Source organism: Rhipicephalus sanguineus, chromosome 4, assembly GCF_013339695.2.
Source record: "Rhipicephalus sanguineus isolate Rsan-2018 chromosome 4, BIME_Rsan_1.4, whole genome shotgun sequence".
NCBI lineage: Eukaryota > Metazoa > Arthropoda > Arachnida > Ixodida > Ixodidae > Rhipicephalus > Rhipicephalus sanguineus.
In genome coordinates, this window is record NC_051179.1 from 64172016 (window position 1) to 64191620 (window position 19605).

At 44.4% G+C, this 19605-nt stretch overlaps 2 protein-coding genes across 2 annotated transcripts; one reads left to right on the forward strand and one right to left on the reverse strand.

The window, feature by feature from the left end:
* Positions 1-2229: 2229 nt before the first annotated feature.
* Positions 2230-15058, forward strand: LOC119388790 (scoloptoxin SSD20-like). Its single transcript, XM_037656201.2, has 5 exons — positions 2230-2277; positions 6149-6342; positions 6978-7215; positions 12003-12116; positions 13167-15058. The coding sequence occupies exons 2-5, from the start codon at positions 6161-6163 to the stop codon at positions 13311-13313; spliced, it is 681 nt and encodes a 226-aa protein (XP_037512129.1). The 5' UTR covers positions 2230-2277; positions 6149-6160; the 3' UTR covers positions 13314-15058.
* Positions 15059-15294: 236 nt separating this feature from the next.
* Positions 15295-19378, reverse strand: LOC119391257 (pseudopaline exporter CntI). The gene is made up of 2 exons (XM_037658935.2): positions 18512-19378; positions 15295-15470 (listed from the first exon to the last, which is right to left on the reverse strand). The coding sequence occupies exons 1-2, from the start codon at positions 19376-19378 to the stop codon at positions 15321-15323; spliced, it is 1017 nt and encodes a 338-aa protein (XP_037514863.1). The 3' UTR covers positions 15295-15320.
* Positions 19379-19605: the final 227 nt, after the last annotated feature.

The following is a 19605-nucleotide window of genomic DNA, read 5'->3' on the forward strand; positions in this document are numbered from 1 at the left end:
TGCTGGATTCACAGAACAAGCATTCACTTAACAAGCTATCTTGGCGTACGTCTCTTTTTTCTTTTATTCAATGAGTTCTCAAAATCATAATTGGATCGTTAGCACAAGTTTTTTCTAAGTGTCCTTTCCATCCCATACATTACCTATGTCGCTGTATTGGTTTTTTCGGGTCTGCTTACGGCAATATGTCTTTAACGTGTTGGCAAGGTAAGCTCTCTGCTTATTCTGACTTTTAGCTGTCTGCAACATTTCTTTATATTCTACTTAAGTTTACTGTTATGTGAGGCGGCGTTGAGAACAAATATATAATAATCTGCACGTGCTTGGAGTATATACAGTAACAAAAATTCTGCTTACTGCTTAGTAAAATGGCAAAAGTGCGTTTTTCATGATAATAACGTAAACTATTAGCAGCCATCTCAAATATGTTAGCAAGGGATTGGAGGAAACATTGTTATACAAATGCTGCGTGTTTCTAATAAGCGTCTCAACGAGTCGGTTTAGGCTATTTGACATAGGCACTCACTTAAATGTCTAATTCACATAGCCTGTTAGGGGTTACCCGCCGCGGTGGTCTAGGGCTTATGGCACGTGACTGTTAAACCGTAGGTCGCGGCAGCAGCAGTTCGATGCCTGTGCGCTGATATTTAGTTTTATAACACCACGTGGTCGAAATTTCTGGAGCCCTCCACTACGGCGGTCTATCTAATATCGTGGTTCTGTGGGACGTTAAACGTAACAATTATTATTAGCTCTCTGGGGTGCCCCTGTATCGTGTTCCTAACTTATTCGCTGTGTTTACTACAGAATCGCTTTTCTATTTACTTAGGTTATATTGGTTTTTATTTCTCAGTCTTCTCTACATATTTTTAATGTTACTAATCACGAGGTAATCGGAGCTTAAGTGGTACTATAGTGTGAATAGCGGCGGTTGTCCTGCGGTACTTTATGCAACTATAAAAACACGTCTGACACGTTTTCTGGGCTTCCGATGTTCTCTCATAAAAGAAAAAAATGTTTTAAAGATCGGCATTACTGAGTACGTCGCTGACGAACGCTTTACGCCAGCAGATAGGTAGAATATAAAAGTAATTGCAGTTTTATGTCCTCTACGTAATCACGATGTGTCGCAAAGAATGTCGCTACCAGCGTTCCCGCTGACGTACACCTGTCCGCGGTGATCGGGTATTGCGAAAACTGTGATACGTTTACGGGCAAGGTAGAACTAAACAACGGTATTTGCACCGTTGTGCGGAGGCTTCCTATAGACGTTCTTTGTGATTAGATGGATTCGATTAGATTAGACGTTCTTGTGATCAGCAGCCCGCTGGCTGGTCGGCAAGCAGAGCATCGACTCCACCCAATTACAAAAGCGGCAAGCAAAAACCATTATCAGCGAAGTGCATAAAGAGGTGTCATGATAAGCCGCTAAGCAACCACCAATAACTTGTTTCGGAACGAAAGTCATATGCCTTGAGCACATAAATACAAAAATTTTGAGATACTAACACACATTTCATTCAAATGAAGCAAAACTGTTCTTAGTTAATAAACTTTCAAGCGAACATTTTTTTTTTTGCATCGACGTTTAGTGCTCCTTACCGTAATACAGATATGTAATAACAAATTTCCGAATGTATCGAAGCACCTAAGATACAATTACAATGTATCGTACCGGATACAATCGGCGTTGTGTATCTTGTATCTGTATCTCAAACTACTTTTGCCTGAGTATCTTGTATCGTATCGCGATACACTTTCAAAGTATCTTTGCCCAGCCCTGTTCGGGAGTATAACTGCATTACGCTTAACATGTGATGGATCGCTAATATTGTTTGAAAAATGTAATGGTCAATAGCGCTTAGAAAAATTGTTCGCGACTGGAAATTGCACAAAGACGACGCGCGGTGGCTTATGCCATTGTTGACGTCGTCTCAAGGGCTCCTATGATACACGTCGTGAAACAGGAGAGAAATCGAAAGATAGAAATTATTGTATAGGAAAGCACAAGACGTTTTCTTAACCTGATGGGAGGGGGGGGGGGGGCAGCCAGCTACAGTACTCTGAAAGATAAACAAAACAGTAAATGACGATACATTGTGACGGACACAGCTTGATAGTCCCGCAGTCTGGTATATATTAACATCTGTTCAGAGGTCAGAAAAACATCTGCAAGATTCCATCCCAACTTCGCAGGTTCGCTGAATCGTTGCAAGTTTGGGTCGTTATGCGAAGAGAGCCGACCTTGGTGACCCTCAATTCGTGGACTGCGAGCAGGTACGCGCCAGCATTGCTAACGTGCCCTTAATTGTTCTTGATCGAATCGTATCTAAATAACTTGACATTTTGCTGCAGTTCGAGGCAAGAAAAAGGTTAAAAGATAATGGGAGGTTAACCATTTTGACCTGGTTTGCTACCATACGTCGGGAAGTACAAACATGTTTTTATAATGAAGAAAGCGAGCGCAAAATTATGCACGCGAACAGGTTACACCTGTCAACTTCTGTGTGTGCCATTCTTACATTGTTATTTGCGACACTATAGCGTGTACCGGTCGCTTTTACTTATCGGATCCTAACCTCCGGGCTCTACACAGCCTCTTGGAGTTTGTGGAGGCGACCGAGATCATTGCCTACCGTCGAGCGCCCGCTACTTGGTGGGCTCCCTTCACCATCGGACTCCCCCATGAATGAATGACACTCCCGCTGTTTATCTTCCTCTTCTTCTGTTATCTTCTTTACTTCCCACTTTCCCTTCTCCTGACGCTGCGCCGTGCTTCCTACTGAACTGCAGAAATAAGCGTCATTTCCCATATAAGCAACCACCACTACTACTACGCACCTAAACTCCCAAGTAATAAACGACGGGGCTGCATTTTGACCCATATCTGCAACAGGGCCGACAGAGTCGACAGCGCCCCAAATCGGAGCGCTTCTTGTATCGCGCCTATTATACATTAAATTTGCAAGAGCTTATCGGAACACTTCTGACACGCGTTATCTTGGCTTGTCTATACTAACGCTAACTTGATTTACATCGCTTACTGAAGTTCACTCATAGATTACAAAAGTATCTCGAAAATTAAGTGTCGGTGTTTCATTGCACCTAGTAGTGTTGAGATACTAGTGTTTTGAATTATGGCAGGCTGTGTTCTGTTTTTTAACACGAAAGTGTTTTATGCCGGGGTCCGCCAAGACTTCAGTGACGTATTTCCGTCACGGAAATGACGTCGAAAAAATATACACAATCAGATGGCAAAGAAAAAAAGGTACCGTCATCGAGCCCACGACCGCTCGGTCCGCAACCGCAGATGCCGGGCACGCTATCCACTGCGCCACGGTCACTTTTTTTTCTTTATTGACTGCGCCACGGTCACAGACTCTGGAGGATTCACGAACGCGCCTTTTATATCTACCATTCTCCCGGTCGGCTAGGTGGTGTTGACCTCTGGGAGTGGTAAGGTAAAGTAATTCGTTATTGCTGTGGCCTCCGCGACTAGCACCTGCAACGCGTTACGCGTCCGCCCAATTTTGTCAATGCTTTAATACACCGCGAGGTAGCGACCTTTGCCCAAGCGTCGTAAAAGCGTCGGCCTCTCTCAGCATCACGCTAATACAAAGCAAAAATAGCTCTGCGACGCGCGCCTGCCTCACCTGGATGTAACACCGCGTTCCATGCTCACGCGCTCGCCCCGAGAAAAAAATCACAGCATATCCACGGAGTGAATGATGATGAGTGGGCGAAGCTGCGGAGGTTCATCGGTAAACCGTGAATCTTCCGTGAATTCTGCCCAGTACATCATCACCGACGTGAGATCGGGCGCGTTTATACTAAAGGTTCGATGAGTTATGACGACTTGCAGCTCACTTTAATTTTACATGTACGCTGTGAATTTTCATTGTTTAGAAAACCATTGCTTTAGAAAACACCTTGCGTCTTTCGTTAAGCAGCTGGCGTCTTTTTCGTTTTGCTTTAGAAACATCTGGCGTTCTTTCGTTTGTTTTTACAAAACATCTGGCGTCTTTCGTTGGTTATTTCATCAATCAACGGCGTTTTGAACAAATTTTTATTGTTTAATCACGCACAGGAGAAATCTCACCAGGCACTACCTTGGAGGTAAACAATGGCTGCTAATGGGAATGAGAGACAGAAGAAGTCGGCTTTTAGCTAACACTTACACTTCTACAGAGACAGAAGAATTCGGATTTTAGTTAACGCGCACGCTGCGAATTTTTTATTGTTCAACAACGCACAGGAGAAATCTCCCACCGGCACCACCTGGAGGTCAAAGGGTAAGACTTGTTACTCACTACTACGAGCCGACGAGGGACGAACGGGTGACGCCTTAAGGAGCTTCGCCCCTAAAATCGCGGCCGGGCTACTGGGGCGGCACGACGCGCTTTGCGTTTCCTCTAGTCCGGCCGTGCGTCCAATATGCGATGCTCTTCTGGCTATCACACCTAGTTCTCTGATTACGCTTTCACCGCTAACTACTACAGGTACCACAAGGGTTTGTTTAATCATTTAGCAGGGACGTTAGTCATCGGGATGGAGATGTACCACCAATCACCAAAGTGGGTACATACACGTTAAATGGCGCCATTAGCTGCCAGACATCAATATACATTTTGCAAATTAAGTAAGCATTCAGTTACTTCTGTAAGGGCACGCTTTACTTTCGTGTTATTCCGATTCCTATGACGGAGGGATCAACCGTGTTTTTTGATACAACTTTTAAGCAGGCAACGAAAACGACGGCACACTAAGGAAGTATAGCAGCTAGAAGCCCTTGGTAACACAGCGTGCCATTTTCCTTTTTTCGCGCTTGTTGCGACCACGTTCTGATTGTGGCGCAATGCCAGAACACAATTAGGTAAACTTTAAAGAGTGAGGGCTAAGTGCAAGGCGGAATGCTTCAGCACCGTATTTTCGCATATGTGTCAAATTATTACAATCTTTCCCTTTAAGAGACACTAAAAAAAGATTTCTGGCATATTAGTAAATTACAGTTTCTCAATGCCGAAACACCACCCTGACCGCGTGAACACGCTTGGGAAGCGGGAAATACGAAAAAAGAAAATGCGAGTGGCGGCGCCCCCTTAAAATTCCCGTACCAAACGCCGTGACGTAATTCATATTGACGGCGCCTACTGGGTCATACGTAGGTCCTAATCGGTAAAAATGGACCACATTGTCTACTAAGGGGGCCATATAGATAGATTAACATACTAGTGTAAGAAATTTCGTTAGGCCAATGTCGCCAAAATACGATAAACAGATTTGAAATCCGTGAGGTCACGCGCGACGATTTCAGTGGGAGCGTTAGAAATGAAATTTTGACCTTGATTTTCTCCTCTGTTAAAAATTATGGCAGCTACCCACTAATGGTGCCAAGCCTGACGGAAGGGCGGAACTGGTTGGCCTTCCTTGTTCTCTCATAATTTGTTTTTCGTTCATTCTTGTCTTTCATCTCTTTCTCTCTGTTTTCTTTGTATCTGTTCTTTGTACCTGTTGCTTTCTATTACTTTCTTTCTCTCTTTATTTCTTTCTTTTTCTCGCTCTTTCTATCTTTCCTTTTCTTCAATTATTACTCTCTCTCTATCTTTCTGTGATTCCTTTTCTCTCTTTCTTTGTTTCTCTTTATTTCTCTCTTTACTTCGCTTTTCTCGCAGTTCTTTTCATCTTGTTCGTCTCTGTTCTTTCTTTGTCTTTGTTGTTTTTATTTCTCTTTCTTTCTCTTTATCTCTCTTTCTATCGCATTCATTCCCTTTCTAACTCTTTCTTTCTCTATTTCTCTTTCAAGTGTCCCACGTGCTCCACTTCGCCGAGCACAGTTTTCGTTTAACGCTCCCACCTGCTGCGCCCTATAATGGGGCTTCCCAATTCTTGTGGCGCATACCCACCTGTGGTTTTCTGCGGACGCCAAAGTTTGTACGGCCGGCTTAAACAGCTGCGCTTTTAATAGACATAGGATAGTGAATTATTGACGTTAGAGTTCTCAGAATACAAATTATCAATTTAAGGCGATTCATTGTCTCAGTTTAGTGTTCTGTTAACAACGGCGTGCATTAACCTCAATTATCAATGATGCAATTCTTGCATTAATTCTCAATTTGCATTCGCTTTTGTTGCCTCTTTTCTTCAACAGGTGCTTACCGAAATGACCTCTACGGAAACAGCCGAAACAGCGAAGGGCAAGATAAATGACTCTCGCACATTTGGTAACCTAGAATACTACGGCTATACCTACGGGATTGCGCGACATGACCAAGGAAATGCACACGCCACCTTTTGGTATCGGGACGACATCGTCATCGCTGTGTCCAGCACAATAAACCATCCGTACGATTCCGTTTTATCGCAGTCGTCCCTGATAACAGCTAGGGTGCCACGTTAGATTAATGGACTTTTGAGGTGTGAAGTGAACGGCAATAACATGGCATGACGAGACTTTGCTTTCAGCGTATACATATGGTCACAGTGACAGCAGGACGCACTTTTCCGGTTTTGTGAAACGGTTCGCTTAGCGATTCCCTCCAAACTGCTACACCGGCGAAGTACGAAACTTGCACTCGTATGTCAGAAGCTTAGCTTGTTGATAATGCTCCCTTATGCTTTCCTGTAAATGCAATACATTTTTTCTTTAAGCATATACTTTGAGACTTCAAAGCTACATGGCGCATATATTGTTCGAGGCAGTGGATATAACTGATACTGTAACCACGCCTTCCTGGGCTACTAGGTTGAATGCGCATTACTTGTAATCCTAGTAAAAAAACTTAAGGAAAAATAATGGAAGCACGGAGTCGACGAGATTGCACTTTTTCTTTTTTCCTGTTCGCATGTTCCCTTCATTGCTATTGCTCTTTTTTACCACAAGAGACAGAAGCATTTTCGTGCATGCTACATTTAACTGTATAGTCGCTTTTCGCATATGATTTTGAAGCAAGTAACATCTTTTGTCGGCATAAATGCAGCTTCGGAAGCTGGATACGCACGAACTCCGGAGTAATACTCAACAACCAGATGAATTCATTCTCGACACCAGGCGAGACAGAAAGAAACGAGAAAAGTCCATCCACTGCGAATTACATCGCTCCAAGGAAGCGTCCCATGTCATCCATGGCACCCACTGTGGTAGTGGGCAGTGATGGCAAAGCCGTGCTTGCCCTGGGAGGAACTGGCGGATCTTTCCTTGCCTCAGGAATCGCAATGGTACATGTTCAAGACGCATGTAATAATTTGCTGCCACCTACAGTGTGCTGATCCGAATCGACATTTAGAATCGGGCAAAACTATAAGGTCGATTCCACGAAAGATCAAAAAAGTGTGTATATTCGATGTTTCTGATTTTCCTGATAATTTTGTATGTTGTGCACATATGACTGCACAGCACGAAATCGCAGTTCGTTTTCAAATAAAATTTTTTTTCATAACAGGAAAATTCGACAAGTGTCGCCGGTTGACGACGACCATTTTACGAAGAGTGCGTTTTCGTAAATTCGCGATCATGCTGGCAGCTACTGAAACTATATATTACAAATATCTTTCTTTTTCGCGGAAGTAGAAGTAAAGAGGAAATAGCTCTTACGATTTCATGGAATTCTGAGCAAATTATGTATTTTTAAAAATTCACGAAAAACGCTGCGTTTTTGAAAATCAGTCAAATTTGGAACGCTATGGCTACTTCTGTGAACATCTTAGCTTGTTCATATTTGCAGCATGAATAGGCCTCTATGTGAATAATGAACCTCTGCATTTGTATTTCTCTAATAATTTTCAAAGTAGTAAATTTTCATGCTCGAAACACCAAAAAGAGAAAAGTGCTCCTCGATTCAAAAATCTATAATAAAAAAAACCCAATCTCAATTTTGTTTAAAGTCCCCCAAAATGTTCTCAAAGGACTGCAGAATGATATTATGAAAAAACATGTTGCATCATTCTGATTAGGACAAAAGCAGAAAATGTCAAACATTGTGTTTCCAGAGCGTGGTGGCTACTGCGGGAAGGACATCTCTAGTACCAAGAAAATACAGTAACACGTCTTTTTTCTTCTCTGAGCTTCGCTAAACAACAGTAATGATCTATTGTCGGAAAGTGGGAACTGTTTTGTAAAGAAAAAAAGATCGTTCCAATTAAATGCATTTGCGACACCACTTATATTCCTCGTCGACGGGTAGCACGGACATTTTCATTCCTCTGGATAATTTTTTTTTAAAGTAAATGCGCTTACCTATATAAAAGCAACGAAGCTAAACGCGAAATTTGTGTAGCTGAATCGATCATGCATTGTAAGAATGTGAGAAATCGCAAATAGCGACAGTGGTGAACGGCGAGTACCGCAGTGCAACTTAAGCACAGCAGCCACACATTGTTTGCCAGGCTTTGTCGCTCTGCACGAGAAAATGCTGGGGTGTCGATTGCGTTGGTTACACGATACATTTTTCACCGCTCGTCGCTCTCCCACCCGGTCTCTGGATCCGCACCGTGCGGATCGTGTGGCGGATCGAGTGGCCCGCGCTACAAGCACTCGTGTAAACGGAGTAGCATGCGTTAGGCGGACAGGTGCAAAGGGCGGCGCGATAGACGCCCGCCTGAGCAGACGACAGCAACGAGCACGGCTGTGCCAGTCAGCCAAACACCACCTGAGATAGAAGTTAAGCATCCAAATTGTGCTTCACCTTGATGCGATCACTGTCCTACGCTCTGAAGGTGGCTACGGGTAGGCGTTGTAGCCATGACCGAGATTTTGTACGGACTGTCTCATGGTGCACAAAAAGAAAATTCCGCTGGAGCGGAATTTTCGTTATGTAGAAGATATCGTATCGAGTCTCTTTTGCGGAGGGTCATAGAGTAGGATGCGCGCTCAATTCAAGAGATGACCAGATCTGCCAGCACTGCTTCAAGACATACAAGGAGATGCAAAACAAAGCAGATGCAATGCAAACAAAACGTGTTTTGTCCGTGGCCAGAACTGCTGCCACCAATCTTCACGTAATCGATTCTTTTTAAACTCTGCATTTATCACATAAGGTTTGACAACGTACACATTTGGGCCAACAAAAACCACACGTCTTGGCGACCGTTCTCCAGAAATTCATTTCCATTCATGAAGAAACCTTGGCTTTATACCAATCTCTCAATTCTGGCGCACCACATCATCATAAGAGACGCATGGAGGGAATGCGTTCTTTAGCACTCAAGATATGAATTATACTCAACTGAAATAGATGAAAGAAAAGGAGGCTACAACTGAAAGTGCCTACTGTGGACTGAGGGATGTCTAACACTGGCGTGAAGTCGCAAACCACGCAAATGCATTTAATTGGAACGATCTTTTTTTCTTTACAAAACAGTTCCCACTTTCCGACAATAGATCATTACTGTTGTTTAGCGAAGCTCAGAGAAGAAAAAAGACGTGTTACTGTATTTCTTGTTACTAGAGATGTCCTTCCCGCAGTAGCCACCACGCTCTGGAAACACAATGTTTGACATTTTCTGCTTTGTCCTAATCAAAATGATGCAACATGTTTTTTCATAATATCATTCTGCAGTCCTTTGAGAACATTTTGGGGGACTTTGAACAAAATTGAGATTGGGTTTTTTTTATTATAGATTTTTGAATCGAGGAGCACTTTTCTCTTTTTGGTGTTTCGAGCATGAAAATTTACTACTTTGAAAATTATTAGAGAAATACAAATGCAGAGGTTCATTATTCACATAGAGGCCTATTCATGCTGCAAGTATGAACAAGCTAAGACGTTCACAGAAGTAGCCATAGCGTCCCAAAGTTGACTGATTTTCAAAAACGCAGCGTTTTTCGTGAATTTTTAAAAATACATAATTTGCTCAGAATTCCATGAAATCGTAAGAGCTATTTCCTCTTTACTTCTACTTCCGCGAAAAAGAAAGATATTTGTAATATATAGCTTAAGTAGCTGCCAGCATGATTGCGAATTTACGAAAACGCACTCTTCGTAAAATGGTCGTCGTCAACCGGCGACACTTGTCGAATTTTCCTGTGATGAAAAATTTTTTTATTTGAAAACGAACTGCGATTTCGTGCTGTGCAGTCATATGTGCACAACATACAAAATTATCAGGAAAATCGGAAACATCGAATATACACACTTTTTTGATCTTTCGTGGAATCGACCATAAAACATTGGTATTGCTAGACAAATGCACGTTAAAAAACCCCGTTGTCAAAGTTATTGACAATCACAATTACGGCGCGACTCATAATCGTATGGTGGTTATGACGCGCTAATGTAAGAATTTATTGCTTTATAGACGGTTTATATGGCGCATAGGCACGTCTTGTAACATGGTGTTATAAGAGAAGCTACTTACGTCGAAATCTCAACACTTCAATAACTGGAGCATAAAATGTATGGCAGGCATTTCATAGACTGCGCCGGCCAAAGTGCGTTGGCGGGCTAGCAGGCGTTCATCTTTGGCTGAAGCAGCGCACACGGGATGAGGACGAAGAAATACGAGCACAGGACAGGGGCTGACTCGCAACTACGCTTTATTGGGAAAAAACAAGCACACACCACACACACACAACACACACACACACACACACACACACACACACACACACACACACACACACACAACACACACACACACACACAACACACAACACACACACCCACACACACACACACACACACACACACACACACACACACACACACACACACACACACACACACACACACACACACACACACACACACACACACACACACACACACACACACACACACACACAAAGCCCCCAGGCAAGAAAATGCAGATTAACTCTGGTATCAGATGTTGCAAGAACTGCATAAGTACATAAACTGCGTCACTAAGCGTAATATACGGCAGGCTGACACGCTTATCGCCTTTCCTTCGAATGTAGAAGGCCTCACTGATTTCTCTTGATATATGCTCTTTATGATGTGACAGTATCATGGTGTGGCTAAAGGAGGCCACGCAGCCGCATTTCTGACAATTGGCAGCGAGAGAGAATGGCTTTGTGTCCGACAGTGAACGTTCGTGTTCCCTAAGACGAACGTTAACGCATCTTCCGCTCTGGCCAATGTAAGTTTTTCCGCATGACAACCGTTTCTGACAGACAATGATAGAAATGGTTTGTGAGGCACAAAGCCATGCTACTCGCCGCCCATTGTCAGCAATGCGGCTGCGCGCCCTTCCTTAGCCACACCATGATGCTGTCACATCATAAAAAACAAATAGCAAGAGAAATCAATGAGGCCTTCCACATTCGAAGGAAAGGCGATAAGTGTGTCAGCCTGCCGTCTATAGCGCTCAGTGACGCAGAATTTATGTACTTATGTAGTTCTTGCAAAATATGATACCAGAGTTTATCTGTATTTCCTTGCCTTGCCTGGGCGCTTTTTGTTAGGATGTACAGCACCTATGTATTATATATATATATATATATATATATATATATATATATATATATATATTATATATATATATATATATATATATATATATAAATATATAATATTATATATATATATATATATAATTATATATATATATATATATATATATATATATATATATATATATGCATGATTGTTTTTTCCAATAAAATTTAGTTGCGAGTCAGCGTCTGTCCTCTGCTTCTATGTCTTCGTCCTCGTCCCGTGTGCGCTGCTTCAACGAAAGATGAACGCCTACAAACTCGCACAAGTTTCTATTCTTATGCGGTTAGTACGTAGATCATAATAAGTTGACAGCGAGACACACACACACAGCGCTGACTTTCGACTGGAAATCTTTATTTTCATGTGCACGGGACGTGCACTGATCAATGACGATGAGCAGAGATGATGCGTCACATACTCCTAAGTTGCCGTATAGATCGAAATGCATGTCTTGGATCTGGAGCTAACGGTATTAATATCGTTGATTTTGCATTGTACATATAGAAAATTTTCAAGAGCGTAGATAAGTGATTATGATTGAAAACGCAGGTCACAACACGGGTGCTTTGGCAATGCAACATGATCAGTGACTCCATTGACAAACCGAGGCTCCACAACCAGCTCGTCCCCAGTGATCTTATGGTTGAACCTTCCTACCCTCAGGTAAAGTCCGGCAGTGCTTTCTGTGGGGTTGTAAACATAACATTTAGAAGTATTCAGTAGACAATGTGGCAATTAAAATTTCTATTATGTGGCGTAACTAAGGGCTTCTCAGAAGCAGACGAGCCTTACAAGTCGTGTAAATTATAATGTTCGCTGTGCTGCGCTGGTGAAGTCAATAGAAAGCCAGGTTTATATTCGTGCAGCATTGCAAATACACTGTATACCAGGTTGTTTTATTTCACCTCAGCTGCGTGGGTTTTTTCAGTTTTTCTACACAAAAAGTTACATAGATGCATATAAATGCACAAAACTTGCACTATAGCAGGTAAGTTTTCATAAATAGAAATTGGGAATTTCTCAATACATGCAGCTAATAACGGACTAAAAATTTCAAAGTCTGCACTGGACTGCGTCACATCAGTTAAGCTTTAGAAAAAAATAGGCCCTGGTAGGAATGTGCCAGAACATCATCTTCACAAAGCAGCGCTGATCTATCAGTGTACTACAGTATTCGGACAGTGCATTTCTCTGAGAACGACTCTTAACGAATTCTGCTTTAACGGCAGCACTAGCTTTCCAATACTACAGGATCTCATTCCTTCATAACACTTTCATGTAAATGAGAAGGGGCGAATTTGTTACGTATCCTTACAAAATTATAATTGTAACTCCTACATAAAAAGGTTGAACTATTGCATCGTCACGACTTTCATGGATATTCACGAATAAGTAGAACGTTCCATATACCTGCATAATAGAGGACCGAGACAAAGCGCTGTGAAACTCGAGTCTCTATTTGCAACGAACACTTCGGTCTAGCAGGCAGTAAAGCAAAATAAAGAAAAAAGAACACCACCAAAAAGCTTTCTTTCTCCCAATTTTCTCATTGCTGCATATAGGTTATATGGACGTGGGTTTACACCTCTGAGCATGCACCAGCGAGCTGAGACTCCTAGGCTTCTCGAATCCAGACTTTCAGAACATATTATTTTTGTAAAGCCTATTTTGTATTTCCTCTACACTTAGACAATGCACCGGTTCCTTTTTCAGGACAACATAACGGCGCTGAAAAACCTGGGCCACAACGTGACCAAGCGCTGCGGAATGTTCAACATTGTGTCTGGAGTGCAGCAAAAAGAGGGACGCATCTATCCGTACTCTGACCCGAGAATTCCCTACGTCGAAGAGAGCAAATGAAAAGTTGTGCGTCGCATCCGTAAACGCTGGAGCGTACGCGTGTAGTGTATTATATGCATTCATCAGTCTTGAATTGGCTAACAGTGTGGTGGCAAACTAACACACTGTGAGTTAACTAACAGTGTGTTAGCTAACTTTGCTAGCACTGCATGTTTTACAAAAGCAATTCATCCCTCTCATAACGGAAGGTTTATCTATGTGACATTCGTGGTCTGGTCCGACAGTATCCCATCGGCGAACGTAGATTTACGCCAACTCAACGAGAAAAAATGTCTATTTATTCGTACCTTTGACACGTAAAACGATCACCCCCATAAATAAATAAATGATTAAAACAAAAGTTTCATTGGCGGGGCTGAGTTTAAATCCAGTCCACACGACTTGAAGGAAAGTACCTTAGCCACTATACCTCAAACCCACACTTACTGATAGTGAATGTAGCTGAACCCTGCGAAAGTCTGGTACGCGTGGTGAAAAGAGAACACTTTCTATCAAAGCTTCGTTGATTTTAGTGTAGTGGAATAAAAGTCTCTCCAGCACAATTCTTAAAACCGACATGGAGGAGTGTACATATAAGCAAAATTTATATTTCTTCCAAATTTACTACCTAACTCGCCTTTCGGTGGTTGCGGGATACGCCTTTTGTGGGGGCCATTCCAGACGCTGACGAACACTGGAAAATATTTCAAAGACGCCATAGATGGAGATGCCGCCCAAAAACGGCGTTCTAGGGACGGGCTCAACGTACATTAAATGCCCACGCTATCGCTTCGCTTGGGCAGCTTCCAAATTAGATTGTCTGTGCATTTTTAACAGCGGAGCAGTCTAAGCTTGGCAAACGCCGATTCGCCTCTACATATATCATCATCAAGAGTGCGTGCAACGCAATAACTCGGCCCGCGCGCGCTCTCTTTGCCCTCTTTTTCGTCTTCTGCTTTGCTTCCCGAGCAAGTGCGCCTGGCGCGCGGTTTTACGCTACGCCGATTTGTCCGGCGTGCGAGGCAATAACTCAAATGGGCAAGAGAGAGAGATAAGATTCTTTAATGAAATGACCGGAGAGGTTAGCCTGGTTTGTCGCCTGGCTTGCTACTCCAGGTGATGGGCAAGAGAACGAGTACAGAGAGAGAGAGAAAGAAAGAGATAAGAAGAAATACAAAGAGAAAATTTAGAGGAATAACGAGAAGAAAGAGAAAAAAGATACAAAGACAGAGAAAGAAATAGAGAGAGGAAGAGACAGAAAGAAAAGGAGACGAGACATACAGAGAGATAGCAGGAAGGAAAGAAACAGGAGAAATATAGAAAGGGCGAAAGAGAAAGAAATAGAGAAAAAGAAAGAAATGAAGAAAACAGATAAAAAAAGAGATAGAAAAATAGAGAGAGCGAGAAAGAAAGAAATATAAAAATTTAAGAAAAAAAAACAAGGAAGGCCGCCCAGCTCCGCTGTTAGTGCAAGTAACACTAGTGCAATCTGTGCATTTTCTTTTTGTAAGGAACAACAATATCCTATTGTATAAATAACCTATCAAACAGATTACCAGAGCACAAGCATTTGATCTTTAACCGGTCACCACACGAAGACACGCTTCCGGGCAAGTTCTTGTTTCACAGTTGCTGCTAAGAAGTTGCGAGAGCTTCCAGAACAGAATTCTGTTAAAAGTTTTTGAAAACACCACGTAATGTACTCACCATCGTGCAAGCGGTGTTTTCTACATCTTTGCAACTAAACTCCCCGTTTGTGGACACCAATTTTTACGCTTTTAAAAATATTTTTGTCGGAATGTCTTTTTTTCTTTGCACTTGTGGAATCACGTGAAATAAATTTTTGCAAGCTGCATCTCTTTTTCTTGCCTACATCGTTGTTCGGTAGTGAAGAATAATAATATTTAAGGTCTTGATAGCATTAATAGAGACATTTTTCACTGACATACGACAACGTGTCGATGTCATAACAGAAGCAACTGACGATGTCCGAGAATGAATAATCTCAGTAGAACTTTATTTTTAATCTCAGAGCAGAAACTTCAGCCTGTGTCTGATGCTGCTTTCTGGTTCGGCGGCTACAGCGATCTTCCGTAGGCCGATAATCAAGACGCCACAGAGGATGAGGGAACCACCGGTAAGGCTGAACGTGTCCGGATACACGTTCAAGAAGACAGCCTTTGAACACACGCGTGGAATTTCATATTATTTGGCTGTGATAAAAAATATAGATGAACAGCACGTTTGTTCACATTAGCCTCATAAATTTGAAATGATCTGCAATGTTTCGCACAGATTGATTGATTGATTGATTGATTGATTGATTGATTGATTGATTGATTGATTGATTGATTGATTGATGATTGATTGATTGATTGATTTAGAAAAACGAATATTCCGAAAGCGCAACCCCATTTTGCATTACTGCAGCGCTCTCCATGCGCTGCTGGCGCTTTGCAAAAATTACATATCATCGTCCCCTGCGGGCAACCATGGTGAGAAGCGAGAGCATCGCAAGAAGTGCGCATCGAGTTTCCGTTTCTCTTATGTGACGTTTTAGACGGTGGCTGACGAGCCGTTTGAATTACCGCTTGCCGACGCTGACGTTTACGTTCGGCTTCCCGAGCCTTCCTCTGCTCCGCGGCGGTGGCGCTGCCGCTGCAACTAGCGCCGACGTTGACATTGTTCATGGCGTTTCGCACACCGTTGCACAGAGAGAGAATCACGGAAGCGCAGCGAACGCGCGCTTTCGCAGCCTCGCAGCTTCGAGATTCGCTTGCCGGCAATGTCGTTTACGTTCAACTTCGCGAGCGTCCATAGCGCCGTTGCGAATGGTAGTGCAACGAGAGCGAGCGCGCGGCATTGTATACGAGCGCACAGCTGTGGCGGAGAGAAACGAGGGAGGAGAAACGAAGCGGAGGCAGCGCTCACGCCACCTCTCCATCCCACAGGGGGGAGAGTTGGCGCATGCGCAGTATGGGTGAGGACGCCGCAGAAGGGACACTGCCCCGAGCATAAGACGCTTTTGCATCTAAAAACTCACAGGGTCCCTTATGCACACACCTAAGACGACCGGAAGGAAAGCTCCGTCGCAGTGATATATATAATCATCATGAGCTCGTGCAATGCGATAACTAGGCTGGCGCGCTCTCTTCTTCATCTTCTACTCTGCCCGAACACGTGCGGCCGGAGCGCGCTCTCTCGCTGCGCCGATTTGTCCGGCGTCGGATGCTTCCTTCATGCTTGGTACAACTAGCGCGAAACGGCCATAATTTAAAAAAGTAGTATCTGAGGTTCTACGAGCCAAAACTACGATATTTCCACGACCCACATCTTGTTTCAGATGCGAAGCATCTTATGGCGGAGTTCAATCCGGTGGTGGTGGTGGTGGTGGTGTTGTGCGGCGTGACCACCTAGTGTGCCTCGATGTGCGCGCCCCCCTTAGGGTGCTGCCATTCTTTGAAGGGGCTGATGCCGCCGCGACGCCATTTTTTGCCCCGCGTCTCGCATCACACAGCAGAGCCTCCGTAGAGTGGTAAAACACCAGTAAGACGCCGTGGGCTCAAATATGGCAGCCGCAGCGCAGTAGACGCTGCAGATGTCCTCACCCTAAAGCGGACAAAACGCGCATCAAGGCACCCTATGACCACCCTTACTGCGCATGCGCAAACCCTCTCTCCACACTTCCTTTTCCCCTTTCCCTCTCCACCTACCCTATCCACTCCCATTTCGCCCTCTCCACTCCTCCTCTTCCTTTCCCCTCTCCACTCCCATTTTCCCCTTCCCCTCCCTCCCTACTTTCCCTCTCCACTTCCCTCCCCTCTCCTCTCCCCCTCTGAAACGCGGGCTCGACATGCCGAAACGATGTTTCGCATCGCCTCATGGTCCCCTTTAGCTAAGGGAGATCGTGCGATTTTTATTTTGATGTTCTTGGGTTTACCAGCAAGGACGGTTATCGACGCTCGAGGCTGTCCGCGAAGCGTGTTCGAGAAGCTTCGCGATTGTAGGAGATTGTTTTGTTAAGATTGCGCGCAAGACGCACACACTCGAGCTTATTCTAGAACTTGCGCGACAACCAGCGATAACGCTGGAATATTCCACGGCACATGTATAAATGCCGACGCGCTTCACCGTTTGTCAGTTGATCGACGGTCGACGCTCTGTTCGCCGCTATCAGTGCATTGCTGTAGCTTTCAGTTTCTCGGCCACAAGTTCGGCCTAATAAAGAGTTTCATCTCGACGTGCTGACTGCTGCCTTCGTCGACGTCACGACCACGTGACAATATGATTATGAGGCACGCCTCAGACAAGGGCTCGGGAGATTTCATCGACCTGGAGTCTTTACCGTACACGGACATCGCGCAGGACACATTCCTTAAGCATTTCGCCTCCATCGAAATGGGACCACCGCAGTCGGGATGGAACCCCCGACCTTCAGGTCTGCAGCCGCACACAGTAACTACTGTACCACTGAAGCGGACAGGTATGTAACCTCAATGCGCATAAAAGAATGCCGTGCTGAAACAGCAAATTAGGAGTGAGCACTATGGCGCTCCTAGCAGCGCAACGGAGACTTTAAGAAACATAACTAAAAATTATTTATTCCAGAATATCTGCACGAATGTGATGCTGTGGGAGCATGTCCAAGTACAAACTGCAGTTAGTACATTCGGGATGCTTGAGCCCTTCTGACGAAGGCGTCTGATTAGTCTAGTTAGAGATTCACCAGGCAATATGATGAAAGAAATAAAATGGTCTTTATGCGTATTGAGTAGCGCGCTGGACGTCGCAATAGCTAGAACAAACTAAAACACAAAACACGATGAACCGATGCGACAGCATAACTTGGCTCCACCGCTATCATAAAGCCGTGGCAGAACGGCTCACGAATTACCGTAATCCTCACTGGAAAATGTGGCCATGGAGAACTAAATCTAAACCAAACATTGATATAGATCACTCACTTTTAGGGACAGCTTACCACTCTGAAATAACAGAACACATCATACTATAAATCGTGTTCTTTTTTCACAGCGTAAGTTGTTATGAGTTTAAAAGAGCAGCCAATTTTGGTGGCGATGTTGTACGCCGCGGCCGCATAAGTTCCGGAAAATGTGGTCGTTCTAAGTTCGTTCCCGAAGGAAATTCAGTAGTTTCTGCAAGAGGACAATGCGAAAATGACTCGAGACACGCGCCTGGGCGCTGTGGATTTTTCTCACCTGCATTATGAATCCAAAAATCACGTCCGACGACGTCTTCACGATGGTCACAAAAGACACGCTCTCCACCTGCAGCGCCTTGCTCAAAAACATCTGGAGAGCGAACGTGAGATGAGAAATGAGCAGCAGGCATCCGATCTGCGAGCCGTCGTAGAACACCGTGAGGCGACCCATGGCTATGGACACAATGGACACCAGAAGCATCGAGAGGCAGCCGTAGTGAAAGACCACGACGCTCCGCGACACTCCTTTCGTCGCCCGTATGCACATGGTGGTGACGCCGTTGATGACCGAATGACTGAGCCCGTAGGCGATACCGATGTACTGCGTCTTCGCCATCGAACCGGTGGCGGCTGTCAGAAACGGAGGCTTCATCACGAGGATGAGTCCAACTAGGGAAGGGGCTGCCGCTACTGCCCGGGTCCAGTGACAACGCTCGGCGAGGAAAAGCGTCGCCGTGAGACCGACCATGAGCGGAGTGAGGCTGGTCATGATGGACGAGTCGGCCACAGTCAGGTAGGACATGCTCAGGAGCCTCAACGTTGCCGACGCCAGCGACAGAACGGTCCTCACGAATAGAAGCGGCTGGGCTCGCCTCGGTCCGAACGGCTGTACTTCCACGGTGGCCACGGGAAGGATACCGATGAAGACGCCGAACGCCATGAAGGTAAGCACCTCGAGTGTGCTCACCTTCTCGAGCCGCTTGATGATCACATTGACCAGGGAAAGTGCGGCGCTCGTACCACTGGCGAGTAGGAAGCCCAGGATGACGGAGTGGTAGCTGGCGCCCCTCAGGCGCATCGTGGTAGTGCTCTCCGTGGTCGTACTTTCCAGAGGCTTCATGTCGGTGCTGCTGGAGGGGGCCATCTTTGCAATGCTCAACCCACGTGAGAGTGAGCGGAAAAAGATGGTTGATCCCTCCGTCATAGGAATTGGAATAACACGAAAGTAAAGCGCGCCCTTGCAGAAGTAACTGAATGTAGAGAGTTTGTACAATGTATATTGATGTCAGGCAGCTATAGCACCGTTTAACGTGGATACACCCACTTTGATGATTGGTCGTACATCTCCATCCCGACGACTAACGTCCATGT

What these genes read in the sequence shown, in the direction of transcription:
- LOC119388790 (XM_037656201.2), top strand. Translation starts at nt 6,161, where the DNA reads ATGACCTCTACGGAAACAGCCGAAACAGCGAAGGGCAAGATAAATGAC. An exon ending in TCCAGCACAATAAACCATCC is followed by an intron (nt 6,343 to 6,977) that starts GTACGATTCCGT and finishes GCATAAATGCAG; the next exon opens with CTTCGGAAGCTGGATACGCA. An exon ending in TTGCCTCAGGAATCGCAATG is followed by an intron (nt 7,216 to 12,002) that starts GTACATGTTCAA and finishes TTGAAAACGCAG; the next exon opens with GTCACAACACGGGTGCTTTG.
- LOC119391257 (XM_037658935.2), bottom strand. Translation starts at nt 19,378, where the DNA reads ATGGCCCCCTCCAGCAGCACCGACATGAAGCCTCTGGAAAGTACGACC. An exon ending in TTTTTGGATTCATAATGCAG is followed by an intron (nt 15,471 to 18,511) that starts GTGAGAAAAATC and finishes GTGTGTTCAAAG; the next exon opens with GCTGTCTTCTTGAACGTGTA.